The sequence below is a fragment of the Curcuma longa genome, chromosome 7, assembly GCF_044706935.1.
Source record: "Curcuma longa cultivar G26 ecotype Majalengka, Jawa Barat chromosome 7, ITB_CL_G26_1.1, whole genome shotgun sequence".
Classification (NCBI taxonomy): domain Eukaryota; kingdom Viridiplantae; phylum Streptophyta; class Magnoliopsida; order Zingiberales; family Zingiberaceae; genus Curcuma; species Curcuma longa.
Window position 1 is genome coordinate 8837035 of NC_133867.1, and position 19648 is coordinate 8856682.

At 38.9% G+C, this 19648-nt stretch overlaps 5 protein-coding genes across 6 annotated transcripts; 3 read left to right on the forward strand and 2 right to left on the reverse strand.

The window, feature by feature from the left end:
- Positions 1 to 1209: 1209 nt before the first annotated feature.
- Positions 1210 to 3634, forward strand: LOC141832195 (glycosyltransferase BC10-like). Its single transcript, XM_074719681.1, has 2 exons — positions 1210 to 2610; positions 3467 to 3634. The coding sequence occupies exon 1, from the start codon at positions 1426 to 1428 to the stop codon at positions 2545 to 2547; it is 1122 nt and encodes a 373-aa protein (XP_074575782.1). The 5' UTR covers positions 1210 to 1425; the 3' UTR covers positions 2548 to 2610; positions 3467 to 3634.
- A 1717-nt stretch (positions 3635 to 5351) lies between these two features.
- LOC141831903 (uncharacterized) lies at positions 5352 to 7497 on the forward strand. The gene is made up of 3 exons (XM_074719323.1): positions 5352 to 5753; positions 6839 to 6946; positions 7029 to 7497. Exons 1-3 carry the CDS (start codon positions 5427 to 5429, stop codon positions 7338 to 7340), a joined length of 747 nt encoding a protein of 248 aa, XP_074575424.1. The 5' UTR covers positions 5352 to 5426; the 3' UTR covers positions 7341 to 7497.
- Positions 7498 to 8211: 714 nt separating this feature from the next.
- Positions 8212 to 13133, reverse strand: LOC141831898 (outer envelope protein 39, chloroplastic). 2 transcript variants are annotated; one of them, XM_074719314.1, is made up of 11 exons: positions 12878 to 13133; positions 12717 to 12783; positions 12601 to 12636; positions 12364 to 12508; positions 11753 to 11911; positions 11394 to 11464; positions 11239 to 11317; positions 10991 to 11106; positions 10754 to 10901; positions 9598 to 9667; positions 8212 to 8604 (listed from the first exon to the last, which is right to left on the reverse strand). In XM_074719314.1, exons 1-11 carry the CDS (start codon positions 12909 to 12911, stop codon positions 8447 to 8449), a joined length of 1083 nt encoding a protein of 360 aa, XP_074575415.1. In that variant the 5' UTR covers positions 12912 to 13133; the 3' UTR covers positions 8212 to 8446. The 2 variants fall into 2 exon arrangements, with proteins under 2 accessions (XP_074575415.1, XP_074575416.1); XM_074719315.1 differs by lacking the exon at positions 12601 to 12636.
- A 1382-nt stretch (positions 13134 to 14515) lies between these two features.
- LOC141831899 (syntaxin-121-like) lies at positions 14516 to 15445 on the reverse strand. Its single transcript, XM_074719316.1, has one exon. It carries the CDS (start codon positions 15443 to 15445, stop codon positions 14516 to 14518), a length of 930 nt encoding a protein of 309 aa, XP_074575417.1.
- A 573-nt stretch (positions 15446 to 16018) lies between these two features.
- LOC141832364 (uncharacterized) lies at positions 16019 to 19163 on the forward strand. The gene is made up of 3 exons (XM_074719867.1): positions 16019 to 16530; positions 16887 to 16985; positions 18622 to 19163. The coding sequence occupies exons 1-3, from the start codon at positions 16036 to 16038 to the stop codon at positions 19015 to 19017; spliced, it is 990 nt and encodes a 329-aa protein (XP_074575968.1). The 5' UTR covers positions 16019 to 16035; the 3' UTR covers positions 19018 to 19163.
- The last annotated feature ends 485 nt before the right edge of the window (positions 19164 to 19648 follow it).

The window sequence follows — 19648 nt, forward strand, 5'->3', positions numbered from 1 at the left end:
ACCTCTTAGATAATAATCAAAAGTACTCAAATAATGTGCATATCATAGTAGTAGATTTAAGAGAAGAGGACAAAGGTTCGAATCCTGGCAAAGTCAGGCAATACACCTCCTGCGTCTTAAACACCATTGTAGATGGGTGTCAGTTAAACGCATTTAATTAAAAGTGGAGTGAGCTAGCTAGAGAAGTTGATCCACCCCAAGTGTATTATTTTAAAAATAAGATTATTATTAAAAATAATAAAATTATTATTTTAAAAGTAAAATTATTATTAAAAATAATAATAATTTTAATAGTTTAAAATATTTTTAAAATATATTTATTTAATATGATATAATTTTAAGATGAATGGATGGTGGAATTCATAAATAATGAATGTTAATGTTACAAAAAATGTGAGTGAAAAAGATATGTTATTATAACGAGTATGTGGCAGTGGATCTCATGCTTTTTAATGAGGTGGAGAGTGTTATAATAGGAGTCATTATGGATGCTCTAAGTAAAATAATCAAAAATCAAATTTTATTATAGACAAATATTTTAAATATCAACATTTAAATGAGTGTATATAAATTATACTCTAAATTTATTTAAAAATGAATAAGTAAAAAAATCATCAATTTCTAAATTAGTATAATGGAATTTGAATATTTAGATCATCATGAGTCACAATTTATGTTACCTCTACGGATATAATCAAGTTGGTACTCAAGTAATAGATTATTAGGTGAAAACATGATCAAATCCTAAGGAACAATCCTTTTAGACACTCGAAGAGGCCATCGCGATTTAACGACTTTCAAATCGATGTAAAATTGATACTGAAAGTCGTCTTAGATGAGTGTTATCATCTTTTACCACGTGAGTCGTGGTTTATGCTAATACCAAAACACAATTTTGTTGAAAGAAAGATTGTATAGCTAACAGAAATCTAAATCTAAATCCAGCGGAAGCATGCATTTAGCTACAAAGATAAACCTTTGACAAATTGTGTTTAGTTGATTTAGGATTTATCCTAAACCCTAAATCGCAAAGAACACGGCATTTTGGGCGCAAACGCGTCTTCTAGTAAATGTTAAAAGAAAGCGCTATGGTCTGGTGAATCGCCGAGATGTCATTTTTTTAAAAATGGAAAATAATAATAATAATAATAATAATCGCGTGGGAGGAGAGATGGGAAAGGGATATGGATACGGAAATCCCTCCACTCTTCTTCACTCCACCGAGCAAATCTCGATCTTTAACCCTCCCCGAGCGCCAAGCTTGGATTTTGATGTTCGCAAGGAGAAATTGGGAGCGGCGGCGATTGATCGATGCCTCTCGCATTCGGCATTTAGTTGAGGATTCGAATCCTGAAGGTGATTTGCTCGCGTTAGAACCCTAAAGAGTTTTTGATCTTCGATTCGTTCGGTTTGCTGGTGGTGGGGATGAAGGTTTTGTTCCGGATTTGGGATCAGGATCGAGAGAGGGCGATGACTGTTCCCTCGTCGCCGTTTCTGATCTCGTTGTTTTTGCTGGTTTCGGTGCCGGTTTTGTTCCTTTTGGCTCCGCGAATTCTGCCGCCGAAGAGGCTCCATAGCATACCCGACTGCGATGAGATGTATGACCTCGCGCTCTTCCGCCGCGCCACGCTCGCGTCTGCTGGCGGGGCCGGCGGGCTCCGCCGACGCGCTGTCGCGACGCCAAAGATCGCGTTCATGTTCCTCACCAACTCCGACCTCTTCTTCGCGCCACTCTGGGAACGGTTCTTCCGCGGGCATGAGCAGCTGTTCAACGTCTACATCCACGCCGACCCCTCCGTCCGTCTTCTGCTCCCGCCGACTCCCTCTTTCCGCGGTAGGTTCATCCCCGCCAAAGCAACGCAGCGCGGGTCGCCGACTCTCATCTCCGCGGCACGCCGCCTCCTCGCGGCAGCACTGATCGACGACTCGTCCAACGCCTTCTTCGCCCTCGTCTCCCAGCATTGCATCCCTCTCCATTCCTTCCGCTTCACCTACCACGCCGTCTTTGCCGACCCCGGTTCCCCACCGCCAGCCCACGCTGATGGCGTGCTCCGTCACAGGCACCGGAGCTTCATCGAGATCCTTGCAGGTGAACCAGGCCTGTGGGACCGCTACGTTGCTCGCGGAGACGACGTTATGCTCCCCGAAGTGCCATTCGACCAGTTCCGCGTTGGTTCACAGTTCTTTATCCTGGCAAGGCGCCATGCGGTGATGGTTGTGCGTGACCGCCGGCTGTGGAAGAAGTTTAAGCTACCTTGCCTCAAATCTAGAGAGGATTCTTGCTACCCTGAGGAGCACTATTTCCCGACCCTCCTTGAGATGCAGGACCCCGAGGGATGCACCCGGTACACTTTAACCAGAGTGAATTGGACTGACAGTGTAGGTGGCCATCCACACACCTATCGGCCGCCAGAGATATTGGGCGATCTCATTAAGGAACTAAGGAGGTCGAATTCCACCTACTCATACCTCTTCGCGCGGAAGTTCTCTCCAGACTGCCTTGATCCGCTGCTTAACCTCGCTGACAGTGTTATATTTCAAGATTGAGTGCTCCATTCTTGGTTGCAGTCTCTGCTGTTGAAGGTCCTGGTGCAGAGGTAAATGTCTGAGGTAATGACACAATCTGCTATATCAATTTGTTATTTTTTTCATGAAGCAACTTGGTCACTGTAGTAATGGTTGCATGAGACGAAGACTAGATTCGAGTTTATCACTAAACCTCTTACAAGTTGAAGATGGTACTTTGTATAAAGTTTTTGTTAGTAGCTCTCAGCTCACTAATACTTCAGTTGGTAATGTTCATTTTAGTTGTGTTCGATCTTTAGTGGTTTGCCCAATTATCTCTTTCTTTATTTGTGCCACTAAGGCAATCTCTTGCTAGATTGCTGAAAGCAAAGGCATCAATTCATTGTGAACTAATATTCACCTAGAGAAGTCTCCTGAGTACTTATGTTGGTTTGCATCCCATGATTTGCTTAGAGAAAGCCATGACATATTAAGTCTGACCTTGACCCAAAATGTTTAAGCCCAGATTAGTAGTAGCTAATTCATCAAAGGTTATAAAACTTTCATATTAGTCCATAACTCATAACTCACCATGCTGGACTAAATTGGGATGTCACACTAAAACTCTAGTAAATACACCTCACCATGTTGGACTAAATTGGGATGCCATACTAAAACTCTGGCAAACATATCCACATACATCGCGAAAGTATTTTATCGAGTTTTGTCTACATCCATAATTCATCAGGTGGGACTAAATTGGGATATCTAGTAAACATATCCAGAGACATCAGAAAAGTATTTAACTTTCATTTTCCCTAGCTGAACTCATTGAGGTTAAACTCCTTGGCAGGAGTAAATTTCCATATGAAAGAAACTATGGTAATAAGACCTTAGTTTTATCGTTTCTTGGAGTTTTGTTTCTGACTGTTCTGTTTCAATGTTTTCTTATTCTCTGCAGAGATTGATGAGAGTAAATGGCTAAAGCTGATCCATCTTTTCCTCTTCATTTGTAAACACCTACCTTGGCTTAAGTGAGGCATCTGAGTTGTTACTACCCTATGCGTGATACATAATGCAGTCCTTTTGTATGCCCATAATGGTCAATAACAACTGTATAGTTTCAACACCTTCTCTCCAATACTGTTTTATTGTTTTTTTGTTCACTAACTTTACCTTTCAAGATCATATTCTCAGTCTCAGGATTATGCAAAGTCACTTACAGCAGCTTTTGAGATGCAGAAGAAGTTGATGGTGGGCTCAACGCATTGATTAAAGACCAAAAGATTCTTAATTCCTTGCTTTGAGTTGGTAGCTTCTTTCCCCTTTACTTTCAGTTTCTTAACAAAAAGGTAAGCAAAATAGAAGGGAATCATCTTTCTTCTCTCTTTTATCTTTTGCATAATATCTTTCCTTTTCCCTTTCATCATAACGACTATTAAGTCATGTTTGTTCCTATTTCTTGAGATTTATGCATCATTGTTAATAATTCTAAGAAGATTGTGAACATAAGTATTTCATATTTTATTTTAGAATATTTGTTTTATTTTAAAAAACATTGATTAATTAATCTTCTAAAAATATATATGTTATGAATTAGCTAAATGGTTTAGTTGTTTTAAACTAGGTGATGTGGTTGAATCAATTTAGCTGTAATTGCTATTGTATTAATTATATTATGCCCTTCGTATCAATAGATTGACAATTTTAAAGATGAAATTGAATAAAAATAGATAGTTGTTAGAAAACAAAATAGAATCGTTTAAAATGGAACAATTGTTAATTCAAAATAATTTTTATAATACAAAAGGAAAATACTTAATTACGTGTAGATGGTAATGTAGATATCAAAGTATGTGGAGTTTAAATGATCAAATATAATTCAAAATGTAATTTAATATGATAAAAGTTTAAACATATTAATGACATAACATATTAAATTAATTTAGACTTTGTTTTTGATAAAAAGGAAATATGAAGACAAGTTTTAATTAATTCTATGATCAATTTTATGGATGAATTGAAGATATAGATGTTTAATGTTTTTCATGTAAAATAAATTTGACCTTCTTTTCTTTACCATAACAAATAAGAAGTACCAAATTCCGTATCAAATATTATAACTTTCTATCAACATTAAGTTCAAATTAGAAACTATACTTCTTAAGATTTGATTATCAAAATAAGCTAGAAAAACTACATTTCACCCTTTGATAATTTATTCTACTTTTTTTTTTTTAACTTTACAACTTCTTGATCATGCCCCATACTATTGTTATTGGAGAGAATGATAATGTGCCCCTGAGCGTGGTTGAGTTGGTTAGTCCGAGGTAGATTTATTGAGGTGGGAAGGTATTGTCGAGATAATGTCCTCTCCGTAGTGGTCAACTGTAGTTTTCCGATCTATCTATTTATAAATGATCGTGGGACTGTTAGATCATGGCGGATTCCACTAGGAGAGAAGGATAATGCGATAAAATATCAATAATGTTCTTTTATATTTTTATATTATTGTTAAAATATTCCTATTCTAAATTAAAGTATATATTTTACTATTTTAAATTATCATCCAACCCATTTATATTTTAATAAAAAAATTATTGAATGGTATATTTTGGTATTAATAAAATTTTAAAACATTTTAAAAAATTTTCAGATGCTAATACGCCCATTTTAAATAGTCCTTTATATACCTGCATTGTCATTGGTCAAATGTGGTACCCACTGGTTGGGCCCACTGCCAGATGCTGACAGAACGAAGAGTCCATTCGTTATCGCGTTGTTCAATGACCCAGGACTATTTAAAAATCCCTGAAGCCAGAAACAAAGTCCACGCTTCCGCTCGCTTCTTCTTCGATCCATCCAACCAATCGGTCGCAGAGAGGAGAAGAAGAGAGCGAATCCGATCGAGAACGAGGAATATGGAATCGAGATCCGCGGCGGCTGCCTCCGTGGCGGTGGCGATATTTTTGGCGGTAATGATGGCGGGGTCGGCGGAGGCCGGCGACCACAACGGCGTCTTCAGCCCGTGCGACGACGCGACGGTCCGGCGGCGGGATGGATTCACCTTCGGGATTGCCTTCTCCAATATTGACTCGTTCTACCTTAACCAGAACCGGACCTTGCAGCTCTCCCCCTGTGACAGCCGCCTCTCACTCTCCTCCCGCGGCGCTCAGCTCGTGGTCTTCCGCCCCAAGGTCGACGAGATCTCTCTCCTCACTGTCAACACCACCACCACCGACTCTTCTGTAAGATCTCGAATTCCCCCTTTCCAACCTCCTGCCGTTCGATTATGTTCCGAGATTTCGCTAGGGCTTTTGCTTGGATGGTTGCGTTTTGAATTGCCGGCGTCCCAATTAAGTCGGCATCTCAATAGTAGGGTTCTAAAATTGTAGAAATAGTCCAGAAAAGTGAGGTTCCATGCGTTGGGATCGCTTGCTACTTTCTTTGCTTGCCGCGCAGATCAACTTTCCTCCTGGGACGTGCTGTAGGAATCAAAGTGCTTTCTTCTGAGCTTCCTCTACAAATTAGTGCCTTGATGCCATGGTTGTAAGTAATTAAAGAAAGAAATTGAATTGTCCCCACAGTAAATTGTATCTTGAATTATAGATTATGATAAGTCCAGCTTAATTGTTGTATGAATTGCATGAAGGTTTAAAAATAAGAATTTGTTTACTTATAACAGTCAACACAAGGGCTTCAGTGGAGTAGGCACACACGGACTACATATTTTCTCAAAATTCCTGAGTCACTCCATGATGTTTGTTGATAGATATAGTAAAAGAGTGTCACTGTAAATTAAGCTACTTATCTGGAGATATTAATGGTGTTTAATTTTTTCCTTTGTGTTTTTGTATTTCAATCCAAAGCTGCTTAGTTCATGACATGTTTCCTTGATTCCTGAAACCCTCTTATCTTACTATTACATTGTGATTCTGCTCTATGATAGTCCTTTACCATTAGGGGCTTTTGTCCATTCATCATCAAATTATGTTGGACCCAACCTTTGATATTTAGACCCTTCATCTACGCTTTCCTTACCCATGTTACATACCGACACACAAACATCACCACTCTCCTTTTTGGGCCAGAAAAGATTATTGTGTTAGAATTGATGTGCTTCCTCCTCTAAGTTTACATGCATATCTTGTGCTTAACGGAAGCTTCATAATACTTGCATTGTCCATGTTTTTTTTGTAATCTACATTACGGAAGTAAGCTTTCACTTAGGTAAAGACAAATTTCAAACCAGGAACCTTGGCAACAACTTTAAATCTGCACCATAGCTTTGTATCATTTACATTTTGGTCATTGATGTGTTTGCTTTTTTCAGATCAACAGAGCAGGCCACATGGTAGCATTTGCTGGAAGGAAGTATGCAGCAAGATCAACCCCAATATTTGTCGGTAACAGTTCATATGCCATCACCAGCTTTACCCTGGTACGCACATGTTTATGAACTCCAATGTCTGGTAATGAAACTAGAACACCTCAAATCACAAACTCATTTGTTTTTCTTCCAGATACTAGAATTCCACAAAGGCACCCTTCAGAATTTTCACTGGAAGACTGATTGCTCTGCCTGTTCAGGATCCTCATCCTATGTTTGTCTTAACCAGGGCTGTGCCATTAGGGCATCCGATTGCATAGGCCAGAATCAGAATGGAAAAGTGGATTGCAGCATCGGCATTCAGTTGGCTTTCTCAGGCACCGATAAGCATGAGGTGGCACTCAACTCATGGTATGAGGTGTCCAATCTCCAGCAGTATTCCCTCTATGGGCTGTACTCAAATCTGAGGGATTCCCTCACCAGCCAATACAACAGGTGGCTTTGATTCCCTCCTGATATGCATAAACCAAGTCATGAAGCCACAGAATTCTGCTTGTATTCTAGTTACCATGTTGTATTAAGGCTGTTTTTATGGTGTTTCTAAACTTGAGTCTTACAAAGTTGTTAAACATGGTGATTGTCTTTTCTTCTGATTCTCACAATTTCTTTTGTTTATTATCGAAATAGTTTCAACTTCATAGTACCATATTTTGTACTACAGATATTGTAGACTAATTTGTAAGTGGTTTATGAATTGATATCTTCTCTCTTTTAAACAAAAACTAAGTATTCCTAATGTGTGAAGGAAGAATGTATGCCATTTCATAGATATAGCAATGAGCAGTTCTCAAGAGTTGAGATCTCATTGCTTGCTAGGGTTTTACTCCCTTTGGTAGATCTTGCCTATGATCTCTAGCTCGCGGAAGCTGTAAAGGTCCTCACAAAAGCCTCACGAGGTGCTACGATAGTACCTTTGCTTATCGTCGAAATTTTAAACAATGAATTGTCTCATATACAATGTCATTGTATAGTTCTACAACTCATATGGTGAACTTACCCTTGAAAACTCAACACAGCCTAATTTAGAAATATTAGTTGGTGTTCACAATAAATGGCCAAGAAAACTAACCTAAAGATATTATAGATATGGAACAACTTAGCAAGCATATGAACTTGTTATGCATCAATAATGTGCAATACATTCCAATGAATTTATAAATGATTGATGATAAAATTCACAACCCTAATCATCACCATACAAAAATCTTCACATGATCGAGCCTATTCGGCTCTATATGTGGCCATATATGACAATATTATCATCTATTGCACAAAAGAAGACAAACATTTGACGAAGATTGTATATCGATTCAATGTATTTTAATGAAATTGTTTCCTCTATAGAAAGGCTCAAAGACTATTGATTGTTTGAGACATAGATTTCCTTTTTCTTTTCCTTCATGAAGAATTTGACATGAACAACTTTCTCACTAAACTTGAGAAAACTAAAGATCCCTATGACTTAAGTATCGAAGATCCAACATCAAAGGGAAAGTTCCAATTAAGCACAAATAAAGATCATCCACTGGCAAGCCCTTAAACTCAAAGATATCATGACCCGACATTGTTGATGCCAAAATAGACTGTCTTCTGTTGAAAGGCATTGATAGCGTAATCTGCTCGAAACTGGCCAAAGTGCGAGTTAAAGCGGATGCCGTAGCCGAGACCGAGTCCACAGCCAGGTTTTCCTTTTCGTTGGGCAGGATTACCTAAGCATTCATCCAAATAAGACAGCATGCTACTAAAGAAAATAGGACTAACTCGCAACTGTCAACATGAGGGATATTATGAAGAATTGAGCATGAGGAAAACTGTGTCAGCCAAGATGTATGAAATGACAATCTTTTTACGATCTAGGGAGGGTCAATCATAATACAGTAATAAAAGGTAGTCTCAACAAATAATCAATCTCGAGAAATCAAAAATAAATGGGACAAAACAATGAAACTATCACTATTATCAAGTTGAATTTTTATTTCATAAATAGGCATCATGTAAAAGAGGATGAATCGAGCAAAACAGCAAAGTTTCTCTCTCTCTCTCTCTCTCTCTCTCTCTCTCTCTCTCTCTCTAGGTTTTCATGTTTCTTTTTTCTTTACTACCACTCATGGTTTCCAATTCCGGCGGGTGATTGTAACACATTCACCTGACGATGAGAAGCTACAAATAACTGCGAAGAGGTCAAGCTTTCAATGAAACAAATGGTTTCATCACAGCATATATATCACTATTGATTCTCCAAAAAAAAAAAGTCAAACATCTTCACCTAGTCAAGGCTGCTAGTCTGCATGGACTAGTAGTATTCGTAAGAAAAAAAATCATCGACTCAGCTGCGATGACACTGGATTCAAAATGTTGCCTATTAAACTAAAGAATTGTTGGATAATATATATCCATGGAAATATAGTGGTAAAGAAGATGACAAAAAGAGCAAAAATGAAATCTTAAGTGTCATGAAAAAATTTCATATTATGAGTGGTAAGGAATTTCCAAACTCCTATAAATAAGGGAAAAGATATAACAGAACTACCAACAAAACCTCAAAATCCTTGTGCAGCTCAATTTATGATGTGAATTTGGATCATGGTCACAACATCTAGACCATTAGATGGATTCTTTACAAGGTAACTTCCATTCCAACAAGAATGCATATATATTATCCATTGTTGTGCAGTGACGGATATCAAATAGGCAAACATTACCTGGAACATGACGTGCAGAGCCCAAGTCAGTTCCAAAGTCCATGAAGATGGCACCTTCTAATTCCTTGGTCTATAACAAAAAAAAATGGAGCAATTAAACAAAATCCAAATGGCATAGAGTATTTGTATGATTACATCAAAAAACAATTAAATATCATGTCACCCTCATGTGGAAAAGGACTTTTAAAGTATTAATTATTGTAAACACGCCAAAGAAGATTTTTAATTGTATGCATCTACAATCATAATTGCATAAATCTTGCAGCGAAGAATAGCTCTAGCATCAGAACATGCACATACCAATTGCATGTAAAATCTAGAAGAACCTAGCAATTGGTAGGGCTGTGAATGAACCAACTTATTGTTCTTGCACGTGTTTATGAGCTTATCTCAATAAAAATTCCTTCAAGGTTAGCTCAGCTACTTAGCAAGTCAACCTTAACTTGTGTTCTTGTTTCAATCTCTAAATGAGGAGTTAATGAATGGGCAAATACGAATTGAATCATTTATAAGCACTCGAGTAGACTTATTTAAAGGCTTCATAGACATGCTTAAATGTCAGTAAATTGCCTCCATTATCAATTTCTCCATATACATGCTTAAATGTCAATGAGATGTCTCCATTATTAATTTTTCTATATACTATAGCAAGTTCATTGATGCTTGATGATAGTTTCACAAGCTTATAAATGCAACCAAATAGCATTACTTTGTTAGATTTTTTATTTCAGAGATCGTAATGTAGGTTCAATTTTGAATGTTTGATCTTGCTTGTAACTCAAGCCTCAGCCTTGGTCCAATATCCCCTTGAATCAAGGAGATCATCGTGGAGCATTCTAACTATACCTGAAGATGCAGTCAATTCCAAATTTAAGCAAGTTCAAGATAGGAAAAATTTCTGACTCGTAAGAGCAAAGCACTTTAGCAGTATAAAAGAAGCCAAACTTGTTTAGCTATGTAAATAGTTATTCTCTCAACTCGAGGGCAGCAAAATGTTAAAGGAGCTGAGCTCAAACTTGAATTTTTGTAGTTGAATCAAACTTGAACTTGAGCTCAAAATTTGTTTGAGCTGGAGCAGAAGTCAACTCAGAGAATGGAGAGACCCAAGAAACCTGGCATTGTACGAGCAACCTGAACGAAAAAATGGTTCACATACCACGGGAATTGTAAATTCACCATTAGCAACTAGGCATGACCTTCCTGATCCAACTGCACCCTCACCATAACCTCGAACACTATCAACGCCACCAATTGCGAATGCTTGATATGGTGCCATGTCCCCTACAATGGAACCACCTGTCAAACTGTGAAAGTGAACAGAAGACTTACGAATTGTTTGAAATTATCCAGAAGTCTGAACAAGAAAAAAAAGAGTAGTGAAGCAATTAAATACCTCGTGACCAAAAAAGTGGGCCCCAATTTAAATCCTTTGGATGCGACAAACTTGAAACGATTAAAAATGAGCCACTTGGATAAAAGAGGTAGTCCTTGTTCCATTTGAAAATTTAACTGATGCACATTAGATCTATTAGAATGGCCCCAAATAGTTGGGACGAACGCAACTTGACAATAATATTGATATAGGTCTATTAGAATAACTACTATAATTTAAAAAATAGATAAGGATGTCATCTGACTCACTCTTGTAAAATTATCATCATTGGCAACAGCGTATTGGGATTCTTGCTTCAAAACTACCATATTATCATAAGATCTGCCACTGAATGACAAGAAAATACTGATGAGCAAATTGAAGTCTAGGTTATAAAGTGATGCTTGTAAGGAACTTCAAATACCTAGAAGTTATGGGAAAGCCATCAAGATCCCTGCTTATGGATCGACCCTCATTATTGAGAGTACGGACATGCTGAATAGGGATATGAATTAGAAATAGTATCTGATACTAATGTCCAGGGTTTTCTTCACATTAAGGAATACAGGAATATAAGGAAGAATAGACAATACAAAAGATAAAATGACTCCTAACCTATTGATACAATTCACAAGGATAACTGACAATGATGTCTTATCCTTATCAATAGAAAGGTCTCCAATTTTTAGATATCACATCAACGAAGGAGCAACAATTACTTTTTAAGAGGTCTATATGCTTCAAATCACAATAATCATTTGAATAATGGTAACTAATAAAGACCTCAAATTTGATGCTTGTGGTGTTGCTCCAATTGGAAGTAGAAGGCTCATTGAAATCAACACCTGATGAGAAGCGGCAAAGATTGACACCACTACTCCCTGAACGAGAGAAATGATCAACAGGCAATCCGTGAACTGCAATCTCAGGAGCCACTGATTGCTGAATCATGTTAAGCAAGAAATATGTTTAGGTCAATACAATATTAGATATTCAAAAAGGAAGAGAAGACCCAAATGGTTATTGCAATAATAACAAACACCTTTCTCACTAGGACATAACTAAATGTCAATAAATTTTTTTATCTTTTTAAGTTCAAAAGTAGTATGGACATGCTCAAAGACTACATTAATTTGATTAGTGTTAAAGAAGAGAGGTAGAGAGAACCAAAGAAAATTCTAATCAATGCAATTAAAAGTGATTTAAATGAATTTTTCTAACTATATAGAAGACCAAATTATTTGGGGTCAGCTCCGAGCAGCTGACCCAAATAATTTGGGGGTGACAGCTTGTTATCGCTGATGTTAGGTACAAAGTTCATGCTTAACAAGAAAAACATACAAATATATTCATATGACACTAGATCGAGAATATCAGGAATATTGAAACTTCACCTGAATAGTAAATGACTGTTGACACAACCAATCAGGCTTTGGGCGCCTGAATGCAATAAGAATATTTGAATCATCCAGGCCCTTGTCACACAGTATATCCAACTTCTCATTTCCTCCAAAGAGGTTCGGGTGCTTCAATGAAAGCCTTAAACAATAAGCACAATCCAAAATACTAAGTTAGTACGTTATCATTATCCAACTCAAAACTCAAACTTTTTGCAAAACAATAGAAAGCACCTTGCAATAACCTGTGAAAATGGATTTCTAGAATGCCTAAACAAAGAAAAATCACATTCTATTAATGTACGTTCACAAATAGCGTAATTCGACTCAAAATCCACTAAGATCAGCACCTAATATGTGGCAACAATAGCGCTCCACAAAGCTTCTGAGTGAGGTCCACATTGAAATCGATCTTCGCTGAGTGAACGCCACATCTTTGATTAGATTAAAGAGCCTCTTTTACTACAGAAGAACAACGAAGAAGATACTAAAGGTCGAGCAAAGAACCAACCTTTACCAGCCTGAATGCTCTTCTGCGCGCCCATCAACACTCACGAGCTCTACGAACAGCGTGGGGCCTCCGCTCATCCGACTCGCGGATGACCAGATTGGGGCCGGAGCGGCGTTTAGCGGAGGCGGCGAATGGAGGCGGAGAGGTTGGAGCGTGGGGGTGGCAGGGGCGAGGGGCTTGGTGCCGATTTGACTGAGGCCTGAAGATGCCTTCCGTGGCAGAGGATTAAGGGAATGGGGAATTGCTTCGCCGGGTAAGCGTCGGCGACGAGGCGAGCGAGATCTCCCCGCAGGCAAGGCAACGATGATACGATATATCTCCTGACCGTTACGGGTATACCGAAACATTCCGATATGTCGGTTTAATCAACAAAACGCACAGGCGTTGTTTACTTTGAAGAAAAGTTCGATGGAATGGAATACCACAAACTATTTAATTTTTAACAAATCTAATATATATATATATAATATATATATATATATATTAAAAACTTTTAATTATTTTTAATAATCCATTTATCAATACACTTGCTATTTGATTGTGGATCTTGTTGTTTTTCTTTTGTTTTTTTAATAAAAGAGGTATATTAAAGTCAACAACCAAGTCAACTCTTCCATTTTTATTCCAAAATCATAAAAAACTGAATTGTTTTTTTTCTTTTTCAACTAAAAAATAAAAACTGAATCAAATAATTCAATCTAGTTAGATATAGATCGATGGAACTAGACAATTCAATTTCATAATTATTTTTTTCTTCTCATTTTCATATATTTTTCATTGGAACTATTATGAAATAAAAATATGATAATCATTAAAGTGCAAGGATCAAAGAAATGATAGAGTAGAAGAACAAGTCTCCAGAGTATAGTTGAGTTAGTTATGATGGAACAGAGTTGTAAAAGTAAACAAATGTTTAAATCTTATCGAAACCAAGATACTATCATCTTTCATTGTGGTCAATTACAACTTTTCGATTTAATTTCTCCCAGATGCACAAAGCCTGCACGAAGATGAGATTCGATCAACTTCTCGATTTACCTCCTCCCAAATGCATGAAGCTCGCACGAAGATGAAATTCGATTATGTGGAACTACTGAGATTATGAATTCCACCTTTGTAAAAAAAAATAAATAAATAGATTCATGGACACAATGTTACAATTATTTTTCCATCTTTTTAACCGAAAAGAAAAATAAGAGAAAATTTCACTGTGCCCCTTTGGGTTCTCAAAACATTTTTAGTTAACCCTCAAATATTAGAAAATTACATTTTATCCCCCATACTTTTGAAAATATTTCAAATTTACCCTCCTCGACACCAAGTCAATAATCAAAGGATAAAATGCTGAAAAGGATTCCATTTCATTTTCACCTTATACAATTTGCCTACTTTTTTAAAAATATTCTTAGAATTCTAGAATAGTTTAAAATATTAAAAAAGTTTGAAAGTTTTTTATATCATTTTATTTCTCTATTATCATCATTGTGATTCAACCCTTTAAGCCCTTACCTTCTTATTAATTGAGAGGTAGAATTTTAAGTTTTTAAATGGAAAAAAGATAAATATTGAGGGCTAAAGTGAGAAAATAAATTGTGAACTTTGGGGAGCGAAATGAAAATTTCTCAAAAGGAATCGGGGCTAATTCTTGCTCTTGTTGGCGAGGGAGACGGCGATGGGGACGACGACGACGGCGACGACTAGGAGGAGGATGACGATGGCGATGCAGGTACACTTGCGTGAGTTCTTCTGGTAGGCGCGGGCGGTGACGAGTTCCTCGGTGCCGCGGCGGACGAAGGACTCCGCCCGGCCGACGTTGTTCTCGATGTTGTCCAGCTGCTGCCCCTGCGCCTCCACCAGCACCGCCATGTCCATGAACACCTGATGCAGCTCTGCCAGGCTCCGCTCCAGATCTGCCACAGCCCCGTGCCGTTCCTGGATCTCCGCCACCACCGCCACCACCCGCCCCCGCCCCTGCTCCTCTATCGCCCGCTGCAGGAACCGCTCCCCCTCCCCTGTCGCCACCAGGGCCTCCACCGTCGCCTCGTCGGGAGCCTCCCCAGTAACGGTGAAGTACCGCCGACCGACGGTCTCGCGGTACTCCGCCGCGATCCGGCCGCGCAAGTCCGCGAATGCGTCCATCCACTCGCAAAGCTTCTTGCGGAGCGCCGCCACGACGGACGTGCGCGTGCGGTCGGTGGAGCTTCCCGGGCCGCACCCGGGGGCAGCGCGGTTGGCGGCGTTGGCGCGGTCGAGGGACTCGAGGCGGAGCTTGATGAGCTTGGCCTTCTTCAGGGCGGCGGAGACGTCGGCGTCCATCCGGCCGCGGAGGGCGCGCACCGCCGACGCCTCGTGGAGACTCTTCCCGGACTCATTCGCCTCCTTGAGGCTGTGGTGGAGGCGCTCCACCTCGCGCAGCTCCTCCTTGATGGCCTCCACGTCCTCGAAGAAACGGTCCAGGTTCGCCCCGCCACCTCCATAGGCCTCTCCCATTTCAACATCCCCACCGCCTCCGCCGCCGGGATACTCGACGTCCGCATGCTTCCACGAATTGGAGAAGAGGTTGTTCATCTTCTTCTTCTTCCTCTCGATTGCTCTCCTTGAGCTTTCTCCTCTATTTTTTTACTTTTTTTTTTACCAAAAAGAAAAATAATTAAATATTATTTGCACAGCTGTAAATTAATATAAAATTAATGTTAATAATTAATATACTACTCATTCAACCCGGAAACATATCTAAAAATCATTTTTAAATATTAAAAATACTCTTTAAATTCTCAATTAGCAGGAAATTGTCTTTGGAAGCGGAAAATGAAGAGTCAACGGGGTAAAAGTCGTCAGACGTTGACTTATTTTAGATCTGAATCTAATGATGCAATTTTAATCTTTAAATGTTAAAAAATATAATAAATAACAATCCGAGTCTCTCCCACTCTTCACCTCCCTCTCCCTTCCTTCCTTTTCTCTCAAGTAAACAGGAAAGCGACAAGAAAATAGGGGCACTCTTGTTATTTTTGGAACTACAGGGAGCATATTAGTAAAGGAGTAAACTTTGAGGGGTAAAATTTAATATTTTTTTTCCTTTCGTAGCGATGGGAATGGAAGGTCGCAAAACCTCGAATTGTTCTACGCCGCCGAGAGCAGACGGCGGCGTCGCCGAGATGAACGAGGCGGTCGACGAGGACGATGTGTTCCTCTCGATGGTCGAAGCCGCCGAGGCTGCGGCTTCCGTAGGGAGACTCAAGCGCCAGAAGGTCATCTCTTCCTCCGGCGATTCCGACGCTGGCGGCCCGGACGCCAAGGAGGGATCCTACATGGCCGCGCTCCGCGGTAGCCATAGCGTCGTATGGAATAAGCAGTTGAGTGAGAGACAGAAGAACTCCGGGGTCCCCCGATCCGGCAGCATTCCCTCGATGAACCCTGCGTCTTCTACAGGCGGAGGCGCTTGCTTCAGGTGCGGCCTGGATGGGCACTGGGCAAGGGATTGCGATTCCGGGCGCGGAGTGGAGTTGAGAGGAGGATCAGATTCTGCGAGCAAAGAGTACGGCGAGGTGCCGGAGAAGGCGTGCCCTTGTGGATCTGGGACTTGTTTGATTCGCACTTCGAACACGGCTAAGAACCCTGGTCGGAAGTTCTACAAGTGTCCTCTTCACCCGGTGAGCATCGATTCTTCATTCTTCTCCTTCTCAATTGTTTCTTGCTTCTCCGCAGATATATTCTCCAGTTAGGAATCGGAAATGGAATCTCGGATTAATTTTTTTTTACCAAAAAATCAATGTGTTTTCTCAAAGATATCATTTCTTTCTCTGTAAAAAGTAACGTGAAAATGTTCGTGGTTGTTCAAAGTCGTTCCTTAATCGCCATTATTTGATCCAAAAAGTGCCCCTGCTACTTTCTGCTTTCTTGATTGGTCTTTTTTTTCATCTAACCGACTGCCTGGTAGCATAACAACAATTTATTGGCCTTATTGCTGTTCAATAGTTGGTTTTTTGCTGATTACTCTTTCATCTAGGATAATGGTGGTTGCAGCTTCTTTGAGTGGTGCGATCAACCATCACCTCATCTGTCTGCTTCTCAAAATGTCTTTAACAGTCGTTCATCACCATATACGGTATGCCAAAATCATTGTGCATTACCTTTGTCTACAGATTATCTTATCTTACTTGCTATATCGATTCTCTCTATTTTATTAAATCTACGAAACTTTGGTAGTATATTTGTTTGTATTTTTATCCTTTTCTAATCATAATTCACGTCATGCAGTTGATATGAAGGAAACATATAGAGAAAGAGATTAGCTCTGAACCATGCTACTTTTAAACAGTTTCCTTTTAATTTCAAAATATCTGATGAGAATTTGCGAGCTAGAAATGAAAGTTGAATGATGCATTTTCAGCAAGTTTGATGATACCAAAATCTATATGTTTCTTCTCCATTCTCATATTTTTTGTTTGAACAGTTATTAAAGTGTAAGAGTTCCTTTATGTTCATAGTAAGCTGCTTAAAATATTACTACCTTGTACAATTTGAAGTTGGTCCTTTAAGTTGAGTCTTCTAGTTTAGTCGATAAGTACTTGTTATAACTTAGGAGTTGTTGCGGACCTTGTATAACTAACTAACCAAGGAAAACAACTTGCTAAAGCTAGTGTGTTGGTGTCAAGCAAGCATATCGACCAATTTGTAGATTTACTTGTTGATAGTCTTACCCATCTGCTGACCCACCTAGAAGTACCAATTTTAGGCTGGGTTGAGTCTTTGTCGACTCTAACCCTATATATTGTGAATAGATCACGGCTTAGTTTACAACTTTTTGACCTGAATAAAACCAAACTCAAAACTGAAATTGTAACCAAAATGCAAACACGACCCAAACAAAGTAAACACAAGTCAAGATGATTCAACTTTGACAAAACCCATGGATCTTTGCCACTTGTTGCGGTCACCCTTCCAAATTGATCTCTACCTGAAAATAAACGATTGGCAGGTCGGCTTGGGCCCTGATATTATAATACTTGTTTGGGTTCAGTCAATATGCATTTGAAATTTTCTTTTAAGGTCATACCGATAAGCTTCTTTGTTCATTTACTCGCTTATCGTTTCTATAAATGTAGGCGCATCAAAGCTGGTTTCATCTTCTAATCCCATGGAGATGAGAAATTTGATTTTTGTAACTATAAATGTAATTAATCGCATCACATCCTCATGATATTGAATGGGATCATCTGTTTCTAACTTAACCATTAGCCTTATCCTCCATTAGAACTTAAACAATGCATCCGTTTGCCCAACTCACCTTCTTGTTTAAGGTTTCTAATTGATTTTGTAAAGCTTGTCTGAACCATGCATCAGGAATCAACTACACTCGAGCTTTAATAGCCTCTAAAACTTTATGATAAGATTCTTTACCTGATAGGCTGTAAAGATGTTCTCTTCTTAACCACAGTAGCATTAGTTACATGATCCAGTTTAGATCTGCTAACTGTTGTCAATAGTGTTAGTGAAGCTAACTTTTTCATTCATCCAGTTATGATTATATTTTCCCCTTAATTTCTTTTTTCGATATTGAGTACATAATCTATCCCTTTGTCAATGTTCTATGGAAGATAACTGTGTTTGTATCATCGTCATCTGTGCTTATTCTTCATCAGTCGCGCTAAATAAAGTTAATATCTTTGCCTAACAATACCTATTGGCATTCTCTTTTACATGGAAAGAGTTGTGATTTTTTCGAATGGATGGGTGACCAGGTTAATGAAACCACTAGAAACTCAAGCACTCAACTGTCTGGCGAGAGAACCAGTTCATCTTGCTTCAAGTGTGGACAGGAAGGCCACTGGTCGCGCGATTGCCCCGACCGTTCCATGTCATCCAATACATTTTCAGACACAGCAGGAAAGTGTAGTTCCACTGCCTCAAACTCGTGCTTCAAATGCGGGCAAGGAGGTCACTGGTCCAGGGACTGCCCCAGGCAGTTGTCTTCGTTCTCAACTGATGCCTCTGGTAGCACAACAAGAAAGTCCTTTGGTTCGACCGACTCGAATACTTGTTTCAAGTGCGGGAAGTCTGGCCACTGGGCTCGAGAATGCCCTGCTGAAAAAATGCCTTCTGCAGCCTCTGCAATTCACAAAAAGGTAAGCTTTTGATGTTTTCTGGCTATATCTGTTGGAAGTTTTGGGTAGTGAAATAGGTTTGTTAGTGAAGAACAACAAGGCTTCTTTTGTGAAGAACAACTTCGTCTTAGAATTGTTGTCTTCCTTTTGATTGAGGCTCATCCATGTTTCTTGAACAAAACTAAGACGAGTTAGATCAGTTTGATCGATCTAAACAGTAAAAGATAGAATTCGTCATTAGCAGTTTCACACGGTCGGATCTTCTGTGAAAGTAAACTGAGTTGTAGTTGACTACTATAGGGAGAGCACTGTCTCAACTTCATCGACATTTGACTCTTATCTACTGCAGCAAATTTGCTACATAGTAAACACATGAAATGTTATTTGCTGGACTATGACCATTTTAATAATAATTGTTGAGGGAAGACCACTTACATAATTTCACCTTCCCTTTCACTTTAATAATTGATAAGTTTTATTTTTTATCCTTTTTTTAAAAAGTAATTGTATAAGCTTTTAAGAAACCTTACTGTTTCTAAAAGTTGATATATATTTTAATATCATTCATATGATTTTATATTTATATAAACTTAACTATCAATCTAAATCTAATTATGGGCTCTTTTACACTTTTGTATGCACCATAATTTCAATATCATCAAAA